The 19,289-nt window shown below is 59.5% G+C and overlaps 1 protein-coding gene across 2 annotated transcripts; it reads right to left on the reverse strand.

Annotated features, from left to right (window-relative positions):
* Nucleotides 1-529: 529 nt before the first annotated feature.
* On the reverse strand, nt 530-12,698 carry SNTA1 (syntrophin alpha 1). 2 transcript variants are annotated; one of them, XM_030503437.1, is made up of 8 exons: nt 12,396-12,698; nt 9,410-9,595; nt 3,594-3,792; nt 3,295-3,502; nt 3,096-3,226; nt 1,948-2,144; nt 1,684-1,871; nt 530-1,406 (listed from the first exon to the last, which is right to left on the reverse strand). In XM_030503437.1, exons 1-8 carry the CDS (start codon nt 12,667-12,669, stop codon nt 1,314-1,316), a joined length of 1,476 nt encoding a protein of 491 aa, XP_030359297.1. In that variant the 5' UTR covers nt 12,670-12,698; the 3' UTR covers nt 530-1,313. The 2 variants fall into 2 exon arrangements, with proteins under 2 accessions (XP_030359297.1, XP_030359298.1); XM_030503438.1 differs by lacking the exon at nt 12,396-12,698 and adding an exon at nt 9,751-9,981.
* Between the last annotated feature and the right edge of the window lie 6,591 nt (nt 12,699-19,289).

Below are 19,289 nucleotides of genomic sequence, written 5' to 3' on the forward strand. Positions count from 1 at the left end.
GCTTGGATAACAGGGGTCATGGTTAATCCGGGATGCACTCAGTAACTACCTGCAGTGCTCGCAGACACCATAACCACAGCACGAGGGCTGCATTCACTGGCTGACCTTTCCAGCAAGGGCTGCATGAGAAGGGAACAACATTCCAAGCCTCTGCTGCTGCTGAGCCAGGCGGCCGCTTCCACTGGGAAAATAGAAAAACACAACTTCTGTGAGTCTGGAAATGATGCCCACCCTCTGCTGAGCATCCCAAAGCATGAAGCACAAGGTATGCAAACCCACCTGGTATCACCACACTGGTGCAGTCACCAGCGTGTCCCTCTCTGCCACAGGGTTGGGCACCTTAAAAGACCTTTGTCCCCACCTGAGACCCCCCCCAGGGTCCTCAGCACCCTCAGGCCAACACCACCAGCTCACAGCAACATCCCGCAGCCTCCAAGCAAAGCCGTGGCAGCAAACACCCTGGGGCACAGCCCAGGTATCACCCACACACACATTCTGTACTTCTCCAAGTGAAACCAGGAGACAGACCTTGGCTCCCGCAGGTTGTGATCTGCAACGTTTATTTGATCCCCCCCAAAAAAGGCATTTTCATGAGGAATCTTTTGGTTCATAAAAGAAGTTATTTCCCAGCAGTCCCCCCTAAACTGAGCAATAAAGTGCCCCAGGAGTTAGCACAGTAAAATGAACCATCCAACTCCAACAAAGCAAAGTGGTTCCTATCATTTGGTACAATATGGTAAAATTTGGCAAACAGAGCTGATCTGCAGCTCCCATCTCAAGCACTACGGAGCTAGATGCGGTCTCGAGCCCTCGGGCTGTCTGTCCAGGGACGGACACACGTCCTTGTGCTGCAGGACCTGGGGACTCTCCAGAGGGTCCAAACCAGGTGGGCGAGAGCTGCTGCATCAGCATTTATAACTGCTTGATATAAATATAAAACATTGATACAAACAGCTTCTTTGTACAGAAAATATCATCTCACAAGGCACTGGGGTGACGACCGCGGCCGTTCACGGCGGCTCCAACCGGGCGGCTCCAACCAGCCACCACCGAGCATCAGCGTGGAGGAAGAAGGGGATGCAGGGACCGGAGAAGTCCCGGTGCTGCCATCCAAGAGGGATTTCACCCCTCTGCTGCCCCCAAACGCCGCGGGAGTGGTTTTTCCCAGCCGGATGGTGCTGTTCCTTGGCAGGGGTGGTGTGACCCTGCAGGGTCCAGTCTCCATGGGATGGCTTGGGGCTGGGTTTGGCCGGGAGGAAGGTGCATAGATCAGCCGGGGCTGGGGCAGCTCTGCCCGGTGCTCCGTTCCCTCTTCATGCCAGCAGCCCCAGCCGGGTCACCTTGGCCGAGAGGAAGGAGTGGATGATGAACACGATGGTTTTGGGGCAAGAGTGAAGGTCCAATTGCTGCAAGAAAGGAGCAGAGGGATGTTTGCAATGGGGAGGGCTGTTCCTGGAGCAGCCAGCTTTCTGCTTGTGGCAGGGAGGGCAGGGACCACCCGGAGCCCCATAGATGTCACCACAGCCTTAGGGGGACCCTGGGAAGGGGCTGTGAGCAGCCAGGGGTGGGTGCCCGGGCCAGGCAGGATGGTTGCTGTGTGCAGGGTGGGTGCTCTGCTCCCCATCTCCCCCCTCAGGGCCGGTGGGAGCATAGTAGGAGGTGATGAGGGTAAAGCCAACTCACAATCTCTCCCTCTGGACCACCAAAGTCCAGGTAGAGCATCTTGGTACCATCATCAGAGGACATCTGCAGCTTCTCAAAGGGCTGCTGGAGCAGGATGGTCTTGCTGAGCCCGGGCTCGGTGGTGGAGATGGTGAAGCCCTTGTCGATGTGGATGGACAGGGTGCAATCCTGCCCCTTCCACGTGCAGGCTGTGGATGGGGATGGGCACAGAGGTGAGAAGCGGCCGTGGGCCCCAGCGCCCGGCCCCCCCGGCCCCCCGCTGACCTGCCGACACCTCCTGCACCAGCTCGGCCGCCCCGTGGGTGCCGTCCACCAGCAGCCGCGTCCACAGCGCCAGGTCGCGGGGGCTCTCCAGGCTGAAGAGGTGTGTCTGCACGCCCAGCCGGGTGCCGCTGCGCAGCGCGAACGACAGCTCCGCCTCGTACAGCGCCGAGCCCTTGGCCGGCCCCGAGTGCACCAGCCTGCGGCACCGCTCCGCTCAGCACCGCACCCAGCACGGCACCCAGCACCGCTCAGCACAGCACCCAGCACGGCACCCAGCACCGCTCAGCACCGCACCCAGCACCGCACTCGGCACCGCTCCGCTCAGCACCGCACCCAGCACCGCTCAGCACCGCGGTGGTGCATGCGCGGCGCGGCCGGCAGGGGTCGCTGCAGCCCCGCGGATGCTCCCCCGCAGAGCCCGAACCCGCCGGAGCGGCTGCTCCGTGCCTGGAGCCCGGACACTGTCACCACCCCTGGGGTCCTGCCAGCAGCCCTGGGCACTGTCACAGAACCATGGGATGGTTTGGGTTGGAAGGGACCTTATAGCTCACCCAGCTCCAACCCCCTGCCACGGGCAGGGACACCTTCCACTAGAGCAGCTTGCTCCAAGCCCCTGTGTCCAACCTGGCCTTGAACACTGCCAGGGATGGGGCAGCCACAGCTTCCCTGGGCACCCTGTGCCAGCGCCTCAGCACCCTCACAGGGAAGAACTTCTGCCTTAGAGCTCATCTTAGTCTCCTTGGGTCCTGCCACCGTCCCCAGGACACTGCCACCATGGCCTTGACCCCCTCCCCACCCCTGGACATCACCACCACCCCAGGACTCTGCCATTATCCCAGGACTCTGCCACCACCCCTGGACACTATCACTATCCCCAGGGTCTTGCCACCACCCCAGACACCACCACCATTCCCAGGACACAGTCACCATCCCTGGACATCACCACCAGCCCAGGGCTCTGCCATCATCCCAAAGCCCTGCCACCACCCCTGGACTCTACCATCACCTCAAAAGCCCCTGCTGCCACCCTGGGAACTGTCACCATCGCCAGGGCTCTGCCCTGACCCCCAGCCCCTGCCACCACCCCAGACACTGCCATAGCCCTGTCCCCCATGCAAGAGAGGAGGGCGCTGCGCCATGGTCCCTACCTGGTGGCGATGAGGGGGTAGCTGTGCACAGGCTTGCCCAGGGCATCCCGGCTCTGCGGCAGGCTGCTGTACAGCAGCAGCTCCTTCTCGGTGAGGATGGCCAAGAGGTTCCTGGTGCCGGCGCTGGGGAGCTGCAATGGGACTGGGTCAGGGCCACTGGCAGCGCGGTGGCAGGGGGTGGCGGGGGGCACGGGGGTACCTGCTCGGTCAGCCAGCCCACGTGCTTGACGTCCCGTCCAGCCACGGCGCCAGCACCGGCCAGCTGAGCCTGCAGCTCCTCCTTCACCCGCGGCACCAGTGCGCCCGCGCTGGCCTGGATGGCGCTGAGCCACGACTGCGCCGTCGCCTCGTCCTTCGCCCGCAGGAACAGGGCGACGCGCCCGTCCGCTGAGCACACCTCCAGGTACCTGCAGGGACACAGCCCCATGCATCCACACAGGCCCTCAGCACCACGGGGCACCACGGTGGCATCACCCCAGCCCCGCACCCTGCCCTGACCTGTGCTCTGGGTCGGTGGGGAGGCACTTGCAGGACACGTAGCACATCTTGAGGGGCACGGTCCTGACCTCCCGGAGCTCCTTAGGGGGCAGGACGGGAGAGGAGCGCTTCTGCAGGGTGGCAGGTGAGGGGTCCCAGCTCACTGTTGCACCCGCAGAGGAGTTCTTGAAGTAAGGTGAGATCTCCTTCATGTACTTCACTGGAAGAGAGGCAGCACTGGTTGAGGGCACGGCATGGGTCGGGGTGGCCTCATCCTGCCCCACTGAAACCCTTTGGACCCTCCCTGCACCAGAGCTGGTGTCACCTCCATCACCTCCTCAGAGCACCCACGGGTGCTGTGTGCCCTCTGCCCTGCACTGCTGTGGCACTGGTGGGGCAAGGTGGTACCAGAGGGTGACACGACATTCTCTTCATTAGGGATTGTAGCAAAAGAACAAGGGGCAATGGGTTTAAACTGAAACAGGGGCAGTTCAGGTTAGATATAAGGAAGCAGTTCTTCCCTGTGAGGGTGCTGAGGCGCTGGCACAGGGTGCCCAGAGAAGCTGTGGCTGCCCCATCCCTGGCAGTGTTCAAGGCCAGGTTGGACAGGGCTTGGGCAACATGGTCTAGTGTGAGGCGTCCCTGGCCATGGCAGGGGGTTAGAACTAGATATCCAAGGTCTTAAGGTCCTTTCCAACCCTAACTATTCTATGACTTTATGATACCTATGCATGCTGGGACCTCTGCCCCACCATCCCAGCCCGGGGCCCCTCAAGAGGGATAAAAATGGCCTTTTCCCCCTTTTTCCTTTCCTTTAGCCCAGATCAGTTCACAGATCCAAGTGTGCTCAGGTCCCCGGGGCCGCACATGGAGGCAGGAGGCGGGGAATGGGCAGGAGTCCCAGGCCAAAATTACACCCTGCAAACTGTGCTGGTACAGCTGGTCCTGCCGCCAGCTGGGAGCAACAGCTCTCAAATACCATGGCTCAGCCCCAGGAAAAGCCTCCAGTTGGGAGCTGCGTGCTCGCAGCTCACACCGCCCTGTCCTGGGTTACAAACCAGGGACAAGAACACAGCCATCGGTCCCCAGCGAGTCCAGCTCCGGAGCCAGAGCCCTCGGAGCCACGCGGGAACAGCAGTCGGGTCCCAAGGGTTAGGGGAAGGGGACATCAAGGTCCCCAGGAACTGATGGGCCCCACCGCTGCATCCTGAAAATGAGGTCAGCAGAACCGGCCAAAAGCCTTGGGCTGAGCAGGGGGAGGTGCCAGTCGTGGTGCTGCCCTGTGGCACCAGCCAGTGGCTCCAGGGAAGGGCTTTCCTTTGGGTGGCCCCTGGGGAAAACACCACCGGAGGGACATGCCTGCTGCCATGTCATAGAGTCATAGAATCCCAATCTGGTTTGTGTTGGAAGGGACTTTAAAGCTCACCCAGTTCCAACCCCCTGCCACGGGCAGGGACACCTTCCACTAGAGCAGGTTGCTCCAAGCCCCTGTGTCCAACCTGGCCTTGAACACTGCCAGGGATGGGGCAGCCACAGCTTCTCTGGGCACCCTGTGCCAGCGCCTCAGCACCCTCACAGGGAAGAACTGCTTCCTAATGTCCCCAGCCATCACTGCTGGTTTCACTCAGGTCCAAGCCAGCAGTGAGGGTGGCAGGAGGGGGGACATGAGCTTGGCTTTGCAGCCAACTCTTGTAGGTTGCTGCCTGGGGGACCAGCTCCATCACTGCAGCAAAGCCACAGCAGTCTGATTTTGTGCCAGGAAAAAGCCCTCTTCCCACCAGGAGAGAGTCTTCACGCATAGCCTACCCCCATCCTTCACCGACCCACCACCACCCATCTCCCGCTTCATTCCCAACCCAGCCAGCTCCCCAAAACCTCTCGATGCTGAAACCCCGGCAGGAGCTGCGGTGGGAAGTGGTGCCCCGTTCTGCCCAGCCCCAGCAGGGCACAGCTATACATGGCTGCGATGCTGCTGTAGCATGTGAGGCCGGTCACCCCACGGTGGCCCCAGCCAAGGAGGCAGTGTGGGGCCACCAGCCCCATGTTCCTCCCGTTATAAATAGCTGCCGCGTTCCCGCAGGCATCTGAGCCGCCTTGGATTCTACCCTGAGCCATTAATCTTGGCAGCGTGAACCTGCCATTATCCCAGTGCTTGGGAACTAATTGGAGTTCAGCAAGACAGCACTCAGTCCCTGAAACCTGAGCAGCATCCCTGTGCCAGCCCGTGGCTCCCGGGGCACGCAGAGGACGTCACCGGCATTAGCTGTGCAGTCAGGGTCACATCCCGACCGAGCCATGGGGGACAGAGTAGTGCCCAGCCCCAGGATGGAACATGGAGAATGAGGCAACAGCCACAGCCAGCGTTGTCTCTCTGGCACATGGCTTTAAGGAGGATTTAAGGCTGGTCAGGAAGCACCCATGGGTTCCCACAGCATGGGGTGTCCCAAGCCTGCATGGGGAGGTGGGATGTGTTGGAGGCTGCGGTGCTCCCAGGGGGGCTGTGCACCAGGCCTCATCCCATGGGAGCTGCTGTCTCCTCCGGTGACCCCAGCATGGGCTTTATAGCGGGTTGATTCACTTCTGCCTGTCCCTTCACTGCGGCATCAGCTGGTATTAAAGGGATTCATTAATTACCTCTGTCTCATTAAAGCAAACACACCATATTGTGCATCACCTCTGCTACTGGTAACTGTCAGCAGACATTCACTTTGGTGTCCCATGAAGAGCTGGAGGACACCTCAATACTTTCTCTCCTGAAGCCCTTCTGAGCCCCAAGAGCAGCAGTGACACAGAACCACGCCACCCACCTCCACTCAAAACCCCCTTCTGCTCTGCACTGTGTGTTATTTACCGCAGGGTCACAGAGATGTTGTGGTATTTCACATTTCACACCATGCACATCACCCTCCACAACTGCTTGGGCTTCCCACGGTTAGGACAATCAGCCCACCAGAGCCATGCTCCCCAGGCAGCCCTTTGCTTTGTGAATTCCAAGCTTCCAAGCTTTTACTTGGCTGAGTGAGTCCTGGAGAGCTGCAACAGCCCCAGGAGCTGCCCTGTGGCCAACAAGCTCAGGGCTGCCATGGAAACGAGATGCCCATAGCTCCTTCTCCTCACTGCTCCCAGTTTTCTCCCTGTGCCAATATGGCACAAGGGCCTCACCAGGAAAATCACCGCTGGCACTGAAGCCCTTCCCAAGGCAGCTGGAAGGGTGTTTATCAGCCTTTCTTCTGCCACAGAGGGTCACTGGATTCCAAGCAATGAAAAAAACAACACCCCAAAAAAAGGGAAAAATAAGGTAAGGGAGAGCAGCTCTTCCCCAGAATAACACTGTAATATAAATACAGTCAAACTCCTCCTGTAAATATCAAGAGAGTAGTTTGGCACATCCAAAAGAACCTCTTGGCAGCACACAGGGAGAGGTATGTGCGCGTCCTCATGCCCGGCCAGCAAGGACACCCGGGAGGCAGAGCCAAGCTGAGCCCAGAGTGGGAGCCAGCACGTCGGGCTGCTGCTGCTGCTGTTCACATCCAAATGTGTCACCTCCCAGCTTGGCCACTTTGGAGACACTCACTGCCCTGTGAGGAGCTGCTCCCTGGTTTATTATCTGCTGCGGTGCTGCTTGCAAACTACCCTAAAAACTCCTCAAACAGGGAATGGACACAGCCAGGAGGAGCAAGGCGGCAAACAGACCCTGGCTGTACTCAGTTTTGGTGCTTACAGCAACCCTAAGGGAAGTCAGTCACATCTAGCAGCACTCAGGGACCAGAAAGTGATGTTAAGGTGCTTCTCCGCAAGCTCTCGAGCGAGCCCAAGCAGCAGAAGGGAGCTGGGAACCCACCTTTAACCCCATTTGGGCACCTTAAGGCCACCCTCTGCCCCCAGCCCTGCCACCCCTCCCCGGGGCAGGCTCCTGGAGAGCCATTGGGGTGGCAGGTATAAGGCAGGGGACACTCCATCCCGAGGCAGGGCCACCACCTCCACAGGGCAGTGCCAGCCTGATGGGGACTATTCCACAGTGTCAGCCCTGCAGCGGCAATGGGTCATCCTTCCCAGAACAGGGAGGAGATGGAGATGCACCACGTTTATATCTGATGTCCACCAGGCTCCGGCTGGTGCCTGCAGCATCCCTGAGCAACACCACACCACAGGAGCCCAACAGCTACACACTCATCACAAAGCCTCTGGAGTGTCATGGTGGAGCTGGCCCAGCCCCACTCTCCTCCCAGGGGTCCCTGCTGGAAGTTCTACTGAATTCAGAAGCCCAGCAGGTCATACCTGAGCTACAGCAGCAAAGGCCCTGCCTCCGTGGCAGCGCCCGGCTCTGCAGGGGGATGGAGGAGGAGGAGGTGGTCCAGGGAGAGAAGCTCATCTCCACCTCCCGCGGGACCTCTAGCAGAAAGGAAACCCACACCAAAGTAAAGGATGACAAAAAGTAACAGAGAGGGTGGTCCAAGGACAGCAGCTATGGGAGGAATTCTGCAGACTCGCAGAGAAAGGGGCTCTTGTATTTCTCTTTGGTCAAAAAAACCCAAGCAAAACAAAAACCACCCCACCACCAACCCTATCTGCTCCCAGCAGCTGTGCAGAGCAGCACATTCCTCCAGCTGAACTGTGGTCCTGCGGCTCCCAGGAGAGGAGGAACCCACAGCAGAAAGGGCTGAGCGAAGCTAAAACTGAGAATCTGGAGCTGAGACAATGTGGGGAAGGGAAGTATGAGCCACGGCGGCTGCTGGCAGCACAACACACAGCACTGCTCCTTGTGCAGGCAGAGAGCAGAGCGCTGCCCCCACATGAAACCTCCCTCTGCAGCCCTACAACTGCACCAGGAAGGGTTTCTGGTGCCAAGACCCTCTTGGTCAGCCAGGGTGATCCGGGGGTTGGGGAGGGGAAGGGTCCTGTCCTCAGGGACAGATCCTGGGTGCTCCCCCCTGCCCAGCCGAGCTGGCCCAGGGTGGGCAAACACAGACAGGGGTAATGTGAAGGGCAATGGGAGAAAATTGGGGTGTCCCCTTCAGGGCTCCCACAGTCCCAACCCACCAGCCCTCACCCACTCCCCAGGTGGTGTTTGTGGTGGCTGCAGTGTGACCCCCCCAGTACCAGGGACCAGCCACCCCGCACCACGAGGGAGCCAGTTCCCAGGAGAGCAGCTCCGGTCTCCCCTGGGATGGTGAAGGCTGCATCTCTGGGATGCTCATAGCCTCAGCTGCCAGCTGGGGGGGGGGCTGCAGTTGGGGTTCAGTTGCCCCAAGGCAGGCAGCTCCCGTGGGTGCTCTCCCATGCTGGCCCTGCCTGCGCCTGGCACCTTGCTCCTCCTGCCCAAACTCCCCCAGCAAACCCAAAGATGCTCAGCAAGGAGCGGGGTGCCAGTGTCCTCCATCCCCACTGGTACAGGCCTGCAGAACTGCACCAGCCAAGGATGTGGGTTTAAATGAGAATCACAGGGAAAGGAGAAAAAGTTTTATATTGCCCCAGGAACAGCAGAGCTCAGGGTGGTGCTGTGCAACAGAACAGTCACAAACCCCATAAACACGTCTCCCATCACTGCCTGCCCATGGTCCCGCAGCAGGGAGAAGGAGGGAGCCACTGGGCATCGAGTGATGGCACACACATACGCGTCCTCCTTATCTGGAGGGAGATAGAGACCCCAGCAGTGACCTCCAGCTCAGGATGAGCAGATAAACCAGTCTGTACATGCTGTTTCCATTCGAAAGGGTATGCAAATGAATATGCAGATGATGTGCCACCCGCTGCTCCCAGTACATCCCCAGGGAAAACAGGGATCAGCCCCTGACAGCAGAAGGACCCTCGTCCCCCCTCGCACCCTCATCTCCTACCTTCCAAAACCACCTCCTTGCCCGTCTTCTTTAAGGCCTGAACCGCCTCGTCGTGCGTCGCCTCGGAAAGGTCGGTGCCATTGACAGCGAGGATGGCATCCCCCACATACAGCGCCTCGGTCTGATCCGCCGCCAGCCCCTTAAAGATCTTGGAGATCAAGATGGGCATTTTATTCTCTCGGCCACCTTGGAACAGAAGAGAAACGAAGGGGTTGTGGCTGCTGGAGCACACAGAGGAGCAGGTGGGGAGGGGGATGCTCGGGGACCAGCCTGCTGCCCACAGCATGCCTGCAACAACCATGAGGCTTTGGAGCCACACAGATGATGGCTCCAAAACCAACCTGAATGGTCGCAGGTTTCCTCACATAGCGAACACTCAACGTGGCCATCTCCCCATCAATTCTGGCAGGAAAGCATGTCTTTATTGGTATTGTGTGGGAGCAACTATCCCTGCCCCAAGGATCTAAACAGATAAGAGCTGAATCTTTTTGGAGAGGTGAAAGAGCCAGGGAGAAGTGAACCGATCTGGCTGTTTGCTCCCCTCCGCACAGTAGCCCTATTTACCTGCTGCTCCCCATCCTCCAGACTAAAAGGATGCCATTCAAACCTCCCAGCAGCTCAAGGAGATCAATTTGCATGTTAACTTTTGAACCCACAGGGAGATCCGAGCGGCATTGCTGCCTCCGTGCCAGGGAGGAGCAGGGCTGCAGCAGCTACCACTGGATAGGAGCCCCCAATGTGCCCTACACCGCAGGACAGCCTGTCCTGAGGAGCCTCCAAGAGATGACCCCTCATCAGCCCAGGATGGGGGAACTTTGTGCCCAGGCAGCCAAGAAGGGCATCAGCATCCTGGCCTGTATCAGCACCAGTGTGGCAGCAGGGCCAGGGCAGGGATTGTCCCCCTGTGCTGGGCACTGGTGAGGCTGCACCTCAAATCCTGTGTCAGTTCTGGGCCCCTCGCTGCAACAGACACATTGAGGTGCTGGAGCGGGGCCAGAGAAGGGCACCAGAGCTGGTGCAGGGCCTGGAGCACAAGTGTGATGAGGAACGGCTGAGGGACCTGGGGGGTATAGTCTGGAGAAGTAAAGGCTCAGGGGGGACCTTCTCGCTCTCTGCAACTGCCTGACAGGAGGATGGAGCCAGGAGGGGGCTGGTCTCTGCTCCCAAGGAACAAGGGATGGGACAAGAGAAAACGGCCTCAAGCTGCACCAGGGCAGGTTTAGATGGAGATGAGGAACAATTCCTTCCCCAAAGGGTGCTCAGGCATTGGAACAGGCTGCCCAGGGCAGGGCTGGAGTCACCGTCCCTGGAAGTGCTCACACACCGTGTAGCCGAGGCCTCAGTGCCATGGGTTAGTGGTGGCCTTGGCAGTGCTGGGAACGGTTGGACTTGATGATCTTAAAGGTCTTTTCCAACCTGGTTCATGGTGTGACTCTACTCCGGAGGCAGACGTTGAGCCGGGGCTGTTGTCACCGCCCCAGGGCTGCTCCCAGCCGGTGCCACATGCATTTCCTCGCTCCGACGCCTGCCAGGCCCCCGCAGGGCTCCGGTTATCAGCTGTCAGAGGCCCCCGCGGGGGCTGCTGAGTCCGTCCCTGCAGCTCCTCACCCCGCCGGGGCCCCGCGCTCGGCCAGCCCGGCTCCCGCACGGCTCCCGCTGCCCAGCAGCCAGGGCACGGCCAGCCCCGGTGCCCGTCCCCTCACCACATCCCACAGCACGACACTGAACCCGCACCCCGGTTCACAGTGAAGCGTCTGCGGGTGAACCGTGGCTGGCACAGCTTTACCGGGGACGTGGCAGCAGGGTGAGGAGGAGCGGTGCGCTCCGGGGCAGCCCGGAACAGCTCCCAGCTCCCCGTTGGGATGGTGACTACTTGGTTTCCACGTACGTCACTGCAAAAATGAAGTTTAACTGAGCCCAGCGATGTTCCTCCTTTCCTGGGAGAGCCGCGGAGCTGGCAGTAACTTGGCAGCCAACGGGGTATTGTGAAGGGGGCTCTGCGCTTCCCAAAATGGGCTGGCAGGCTCAGGCATCACGCAGACACAGCTTTCGATCCGGACATCCCCATCGCAAAGCCTCCCGCTTCCAGAGGGAGCCAGAGGCCGTGGCTGAGTCCCCTCCGAGCTGGGAGAAGCCACGTCAGGAAGCGAGAGCTGACCAGGGGATACCGAGCTCACTGCCTGCACGCACACAGAGTTTAAACTCTCTCCCCCACGCCTCATGACAGCCCTTTCCCTGCCTGCTTGCTGCTGCTTCGTCCTCCTTTCATGGAGTTTCCAACACGCTGACGCCGCGTAGAAAGCCAAGGCAGGCAGAAACGCCATCCCTGCCCCAAAAAGTTTCCAGCCTGAAGTTCGGGCGAGTCACCGAGGAGGGGGACAACTCGGGAGGGAAAACAGGGATTACAGCACGGAGGCTTCCCGCTGCTCAGCTCTCCGGGAGCAGATATCTCCAAGCCTGAGCTGGTTTAACACCCCAGCTCTCCACGCCTGGAGATCTCTAAGGGCTTTGCAATCGCCTCCTTCCCTGTGCCGATCGTTTAACGGGGCATTTCCCAGCATGGAGGCACGGAGGGGACAAGGACACGCAGGCAGAGCCCTCCCTGGGGCTGCAAACGGGCAGCTCTTGTGTAACCGGGTGCCCGGTGTGTCCCACCTGCCCCGTGGGACTGCACCCTACCCTTGGGTGCAAGGGGGCACTGGGACCCCCGCTCCAGCCAGGGCACGGTGGGCAGGGGCTGGCTGGTCACTGCTGCACCCCGAAGTGCTGCTCTTTCCATGGGCTGCGGATGTTTGGGGTCCCATCACTGCCACGTGTCCCCCCCTCCTCCTGCACAAGGGTTCGGGCAGAGTGCTATGGGATGTGAAGACCCGGACCCCAGCCCGCTCCCCCCCCGGGTTTCCCTTCCAAGCCCGGCAGCAGGAAAGGCGGCAGCAACAGGTCCCGGTGCCCGGTGCTCCCCACCTCCCCCGGCACCATCGCTCACCTTTGATGCTGATGCCGAGCCCCCCTACGTCCTGCTTGACGACGCGCACCGTGCGCCTGATGTTAGCGAGCGCCTCAGGCACGGCGGAGCCCGGTTCGCCGCCGTTCAGCTGCGCCGCCGGGGCCTCGCCGGGACCGGCAGCGGGGCCGGGGCCATCGGCCGGGCTCACCCCGAGCGCGTCCTCGGCCAGCGAGAGCAGGACGCGGAGCCATTGCCCGCCGGGGCCGCGCAGCTCCAGCAGCCCCGTGCGCGGGGCGCGCCTGCCCGCCGCCATCTTCCGCGCTGCCGCCCCGCTGGGCTCCCGCGCACCGCCCCGCGCAACGCCCCGCGCACCGCCCCGCAGGCACCGGCACCGGGACGGGCACGGGGCGCCCTGCTCCTGGACGGGATGGGCTACGGAGGGAACAGGGTCCCCGGTGCTCCTCACTCTCTTCTGGGACAGGGCACTACGAGGGACACGGGTACCCGGTCCTCCCCGCTCCGGCCCGGGACGGGGCATGGGGAGGGACCCGGGACCCCAGTGCTCCCCGTTCCAGCTCAGCATGGGGTACGGGATGACCTGGTGCTCCCCAGTGCTCCCCACTCTGGGTCAGGATGGGGCACCAGGAGGGGCACGAGACCCCAGTGCTCTGTTGCTTGTCACAGGTCTGGCCCAGTGACAGTCTTCCAGCACCTAAAAGGACCAAGGAGAAACCTGGAGAGGGGCTTTGGACAGGGGCCTGTAGGGACAGGACAAGGGGAATGGCTTTAACCTGCCAGAGGGGAGATGGAGATGAGCTCTTAGGCAGAAGTTCTTCCCTGTGAGGGTGCTGAGGCGCTGGCACAGGGTGCCCAGAGAAGCTGTGGCTGCCCCATCCCTGGCAGTGTTCAAGGCCAGGTTGGACACAGGGGCTTGGAGCAACCTGCTCTAGTGGAAGGTGTCCCTGCCCGTGGCAGGGGTTGGAGCTGGATGGGCTTTAAGGTCCCTTCCAACACAAACCACTCTGGGATTCTGTGATTCACAAGATGACATGGCACCAGCTTCCCAAAACACTCTTAACTCCTTCCCAGGGGCCAGCAGTGGCACAGGGGCAGGCGGTGGCCCCATGTTCAGGGCAGGGCTGTGCAGGGGCTGCCTGCACCCAGCCCTGGCCAAGGAGTTCTTCAGGGGGCAGTTTCTTTGCAGTGACCCCAGGGCAGGCACCTCCCAACAGCCCAGTGGGTGCTGAACAGGGAGATGGTGTTTGCAGGCACTCAGAGGGTCTGTGTTGCTTTGTCCCCTTGCTTGTCCTCGCAAACAGGAACAGTATTTTGTCTTCTTTCCAGCCCCACATGTTTCTGTGCAGCCAAGAGGCAGCACTTAGGAGTAGAAAATACCTCTAGGAGTAGGAGCAAATACCTCTTGCACATCCTCTGAGCCCCTTGCACTCCTAGTGCTCCATGGGGCTTGGGGATGGGGCTACTGAGGTCCAGGGCCCTCTGCAGAACACCGGGATTTGTAAGAATTGAGGAACATCCACATCAGGCTGTGGAGGGGATGGACTGAGAGGCTGTGGCTGCTCAGGGCCAGGGGCTGCATTCAGCACCGCTCAGCACAGCCCTTCCCTGGCCGGGGCCACAGCCAGTGCTGAGCATCAGCCACGCACAGAGGGAAGAATGCTCTCGGGGCTCCCTCCCACACAGCAGCAGCTGTGGAATGTCTTGAGGTCGCAGCAGAGGAAACCCTGAAGGTTGTTTCTCTACAAAACAGAAGGTTCACATATTCCCCATGTTCTTTCTGCTGCAAAGTCAGGGATTTGGCTTAAGCGAGTCCTTGCCTTTGGGGTACGATGCTGCTCGCTGTAGGAAGCACTTCTGCACTGGCCTGTCACCCAGCTAAAGGTATTGCCCTGTGATCCCATCCCTGCACACCCCACAGGCTGCCTGCACCGCTCGGTTTGGGTACAGCAGAGCAGAATTTTGTCCTTTGGTCCTTGAGTGGAGACAGGGCTCATTTTCCCTGTGCCACCCACTCTGGAGCCCTCACTTTCCCAGCCAGGCAGCTGCAATCAGCAGTTTGTCATGGGGTTTTTCCCTTCCCAATGCTGTTTTTGACACTTCCAGCCTTTAAGGCCATGTTCCTGTCTGAAGCAGCAGTGGGAAGTCTAAATTCTGCTTTTAGTGCAGCAGAACAGCACTGTTTTCTTTCATTTCCCAGCTCTGTGACCGGCAGCATGCTGAGAAGCATGGCCTGGATGCATGGAAGCCATCCAGATGGTGTCCATGTCAGGCAGAGGGAGAAGCCCTGCCCTCCCCTGTCCTGCTGCTGGGACGGAGACAACACCACGGTCCCCAGAGCCAGGGCACAACATGAGGCCAACATGCAGACACCGTAAAAAGCTCATGCCATGGCCACCACTTCAGTGCAGCTGCGGGACCGCCTCTTCTCCCCATCTTCAGCAATTAGTGTTCTTTTGGCAATTGCATCAAGAGGGGAGGTTTTGATTAGACATTGACACATCAGGAGCCCAAAGCACCCGTAGGATCCTGGTCCTATACTGGGAGGCTCATCCTGAGCAGGGGGTACAGCAGACTAGTCCAGCATTGTGGGGCTTGGCTCCAGGCTTCAATCAAAGGCAAAACTCATTTGCTGTCCCCTCTGCATGGCCGGGCCAGGTGAGAGCTGTGGCCTGGGAAGCCATCTCCAAGCAGAGGTGCTGCTGCTCTTGGGTCCTTCCTGCAGGCTTGGCTCCCCTGGCTGGGCTCCTGAGCCTGCTTCTGCTCAGGCTCCTTCATCTCTTAGGGGCCCCTTCGTGTCCCAGGGCACATGGTGAACGCTGGGAACCCAGTGCACGGGGTGGTCCCGGCTGGATTTGTCCCTCTGCAAGACACCATGAGCATAATTCCCTTGCCACGGGCAGCCCGTGGGCTGGGAGGGAGGAGGCTGAAGGCTGTGGCCGGGGCTGGCAGGCAGGAGCAAGTCGCAGCTTCCAGAGATGCCAGCGGCATTCGTCAGGGCTCCTGCTGAGGGGGAGCAGCGGGGGAGGACTCGCCTGAAGAACTGATTCTATTCACAGGAATAGAATCTTCCCGCAGCAACACACGTGCGTGGTGACAAAGGCCCAGCTGGGAATTCCGCCCCGCAGCAGGAGCAGAGGGAAGAGAAGGAGCACGGAGGCTGCGGTGTGGGGCTGGGGGTGCTGCGGGGCCCTGACCCCGGCTGTGTTTCAGCTGCAAACAGCATCAGTCTCCAGCCGAACTGGGGTCCGGTGCTGCTTCCCAGCTGATTTCCAACGGGACTGAGCCCATCCTGGTGTTTTCTCTGCATATTCTCCCCAGCCCCCTGAACTGCGTCGTTAAGCAGCTATTATGAGCCTCAGTACTCGGCGTAGCCAGGAGCTGTGTCAGAGCCCACCGGTCTATTTATAGGGATGGTTTGTTACTTGTCTTGATTAAATTAATCCCTTCTGAAGCAAAATAAAAGACCTCAGGAGCTCACATTCAGTCCCTGGGACAACATTCCCAAGCCACAGGGATGCAGGTAGCACCCAGCAGTGCTTGGGATGCTCCCTCTGACAGTCCTTAGCCCTCAGCACCAGGGAAGTGCTGCTCTGCTCAGTGTCCTCTGGGAATTCATGGTGAGGACACATGAAAACCCTGCGAGGAATGGAAGGGAAGTAAAATAGCTCTTATTATATAGATAGGCATTCCTATAGATAGATTTTAATAGAGATAGATTTTAATATAGATATGAATAGATTTAGATGTGCAATATGTATTTAACAGATGGATTCATCCTTTCTTATGCAGGAAACGTACTGAAACGGCATTGTCTGACTTTAAAATCACTGGAATATCAGAGTTCTTTAACTTGAGATTACTTTCTGTTTGCTTTGGGACATAATTAGTGTCCTACAAAGTTTCTTACATCTCAGTCCAGGCTCTTCTCTTACCAGATCCCTGTAACATAACCACAATCAGCTGGTTTCTTGTCATGTGAAAATACTTTTGCTACGATGTGGCAGATCATTATGTTAGGGCAGGATCATTTCTATCAAAGAACAAGAGACTGGGTGGCAAAAAGCAGCACTAAGGAGGTAAAATAGCTTTGGGAAAGGCAAAAGCTGCAGCAGATTAAAGCCCAGTATGCACTGCCTGCTGCTGCTTCTGCCTCTCAGATGCTCTAAAACCAAGTGGCATCAGTGGCAGGGATTTCGTTCAGCCCCTGGGGTAATTTAATGGACATAAATTAATCATAAAAGTCAGCACAAGAACTGCACATTGTAAAATCTACCGTCATGTTTGCAGTTTTGATTGGGCTGATTCATCCCATTGGCCTCTTCCATAGGGGATGGCACAAATCCCCTGTGTTTTGATTCATTTGCAGCTTGCAGCTGAAAATGCTGATTCCTCCCTGCCGAGCACTGGGGAGGAGGCATCTCCTGGGCTGCAGAGCTGGTGGGAGACACTGCTGGAGATTTCCTGGAGCCCCTGGAGCTGCTCTAAGGTGTCCCCTTCAGGAGCCTTCTCTTCTCCAGGCTGCCCCAGCCCAGCTCTCTCAGCCTGGCTCCAGAGCAGAGCTGCTCCAGCCCTCGCAGCAGCTCCGGGGCCTCCTCTGGCCTCGCTCCAGCAGCTCCACGTCCCTCTTGTGCTGTTGCCCCAGAGCTGGATCAGGACTGCAGGGGGGGGGTCTCCCCAGAGCGCAGCAGAGGGGCAGGATCCCCTCCCTGACCTGCTGCTCATGCTCTGGGGGTGCAGCCCAGCACACGGTGGGGTTCTGGGCTCAAGCACACACTGAAGCCGGGTCATGGAGAGCTTCTCCTCACCCAACAACCCCAAGCCCTTTTCAGGACTGCTCCAATCGAGCCTCCACCAAGACTGTGTTTGTGCTTGGGATTGCCCCAACCCCAGTGCAGGACCTTGCACTTGGCCTTGTTGAACATCATGAGGTTTGCACTGATTTGCACCTCTCCAGCCCATCCGGGTCCCTCTGGATCCCATCCCTCCTGGTGACCTCCAAGTGCTTTATTTAGAGATGTCAAACCCTTCCCTGCTCCCCAGCTGCTGCAGCCTGGCTTTAGTTGCATCCCACGTGTTTGCCAAGGGGTTTGCTAAAATCCTGGTCAGGCTGAGAGTTCAGAGGGGGTGGACAGATGGACAAAGACACTTGAGCAAAGCCCTCCTCCTTGGCAAATGCAGTCCCGTGCATGGAGAGGGCTTCTGGATGTGGCTGTGCAGCCAGGGACCCCAGCACAGCCCTCCTGGTGCCCCCTGTGCCCATGCGAACACCGATGTGCTCCAGCAAAGCCCCAAACCCACCTGGATCCACCATCACAGCAGGATGCTCTGGGCTGTTTTAATTTAACAAATAGAGCTTGGATAAATGTGACTTCTTGCCACTGCTGTTGTTTCTCTCCGATGGCCCATCAATAGGAGAACTCCGAGGTTGATGTCTGAAGGTCTAGAGCACGAGGAGACCTTGATGGCTGTCATGTTGTTCAGGAGATGCTGTAGGAAGAGCCTCTTGTCCTAAGCACAGCACAGAGGCACAGAAGGGATGGGAAGAGCCTTGTATCCCAGGAAAAGACTGTTTATGAGCCGAAGTGGACCTTTTCCCACTTCTAACTTTAGTATCAGGGTTTTGAGTTCAGTGCATCCTCCTGCTGGGGCTTCACCTCCCCTGCAAGAGCATTGCTGGCCTTGCTGGTGCTTGCGGGGCGATGGACCCCTCTCCGCAGGGACCCTTTCTCCTTCCCCCCGGCGGGGTGCGGAGCAGCGCGGGCCGAGCCCCGGGCCGGCTCCACGGCAGGAGGCAGCTGCAGGACCTCAAGCTGGCAGCAGATGCCAGCAAAGAGCCGCTCTGCAGCCGCCGGCGCTGCCGTGGGCAGGGGTGGCCGGAGCCCCCCGCCCTGGCTGCGGGGACACGGGCCAGCACCGGCGGGGGACAGGGGACACGCTTCCCCTGGGATGTTGGTTATCATAGAGTCACAGACCGGTCTGTGTTGGAAAGGACCTTAAAGCTCATCCAGCTCCAACCCCTGCCACGGGCAGGGACGCCTTCCACTAGAGCAGGTTGCTCCAGGCCCCTGTGTCCAACCTGGCCTTGAACACTGCCAGGGATGGGGCAGCCACAGCTTCTCTGGGCACCCTGTGCCAGCGCCTCAGCACCCTCACAGGGAAGACCTTCCTCCTTATCTGTGCTGAGGGGTCACTGGGGAGGGTTTCTCACCTCAGTGCCTGGTTACTCTGGGCTCTGGGGGAGCCCCAGCCACTCCCTGTGGGTGCTGCCCCACAGGGTTCCCCTGCACACCCTGGCTTTCCGCTCAGCACCATGGGCCCAAAACCCACCCTCCCCTCCCCTACCGCATTCCTTTCATAAGGACTTGGGAGGCAGCTCATGCTCCCTCCCTGCTTGGCAGGGATCTGTGACACTCCTGCTCCACAACAAGAGCTATTTTTACCCCTGGCTGTGTGCACGCTCCCCCAGCTCAGCCTCCTGCCTGCCCTGTGCCCAGCACCATCCCTGGTTCCTGGCTGGGGCCCCACTGCAGCTGGGACCAGGCTCTGCTTGTGTCCCAACTTTCCCACAGCGGGTGGATGCAGGAGGGGCTCCTTCCTTTCATTTGTGAGCAAAGCTGGGCTGGGTCAGCCTGAAGAAGAGAAGGCTCCTGAAGGGGAGACCTTAGAGCAGCTCCAGTGCCGAAAGGGGCTACAGGAAACCTGGAGAGGGGCTTTGGGCAAGGGCCTGGAGGGACAGGACAAGGGGAATGGCTTTAACCTGCCAGAGGGGAGATTGAGATGAGCTCTGAGGCAGAAGCTCTTCCCTGTGAGGGTGCTGAGGCGCTGGCACAGGGTGCCCAGAGAAGCTGTGGCTGCCCCATCCCTGGCAGTGTTCAAGGCCAGGTTGGACACAGGGGCTTGGAGTAACCTGCTCTA

This window comes from Strigops habroptila, chromosome 13, assembly GCF_004027225.2.
Source record: "Strigops habroptila isolate Jane chromosome 13, bStrHab1.2.pri, whole genome shotgun sequence".
In the NCBI taxonomy this organism is placed as follows: Eukaryota; Metazoa; Chordata; class Aves; order Psittaciformes; family Psittacidae; genus Strigops; species Strigops habroptila.

What these genes read in the sequence shown, in the direction of transcription:
- SNTA1 (XM_030503437.1), bottom strand. Translation starts at nt 12,669, where the DNA reads ATGGCGGCGGGCAGGCGCGCCCCGCGCACGGGGCTGCTGGAGCTGCGC. An exon ending in GCTCGGCATCAGCATCAAAG is followed by an intron (nt 9,596 to 12,395) that starts GTGAGCGATGGT and finishes TTCTGTTCCAAG; the next exon opens with GTGGCCGAGAGAATAAAATG. An exon ending in GGTGCAGGAGGTGTCGGCAG is followed by an intron (nt 1,872 to 1,947) that starts GTCAGCGGGGGG and finishes CCCCATCCACAG; the next exon opens with CCTGCACGTGGAAGGGGCAG.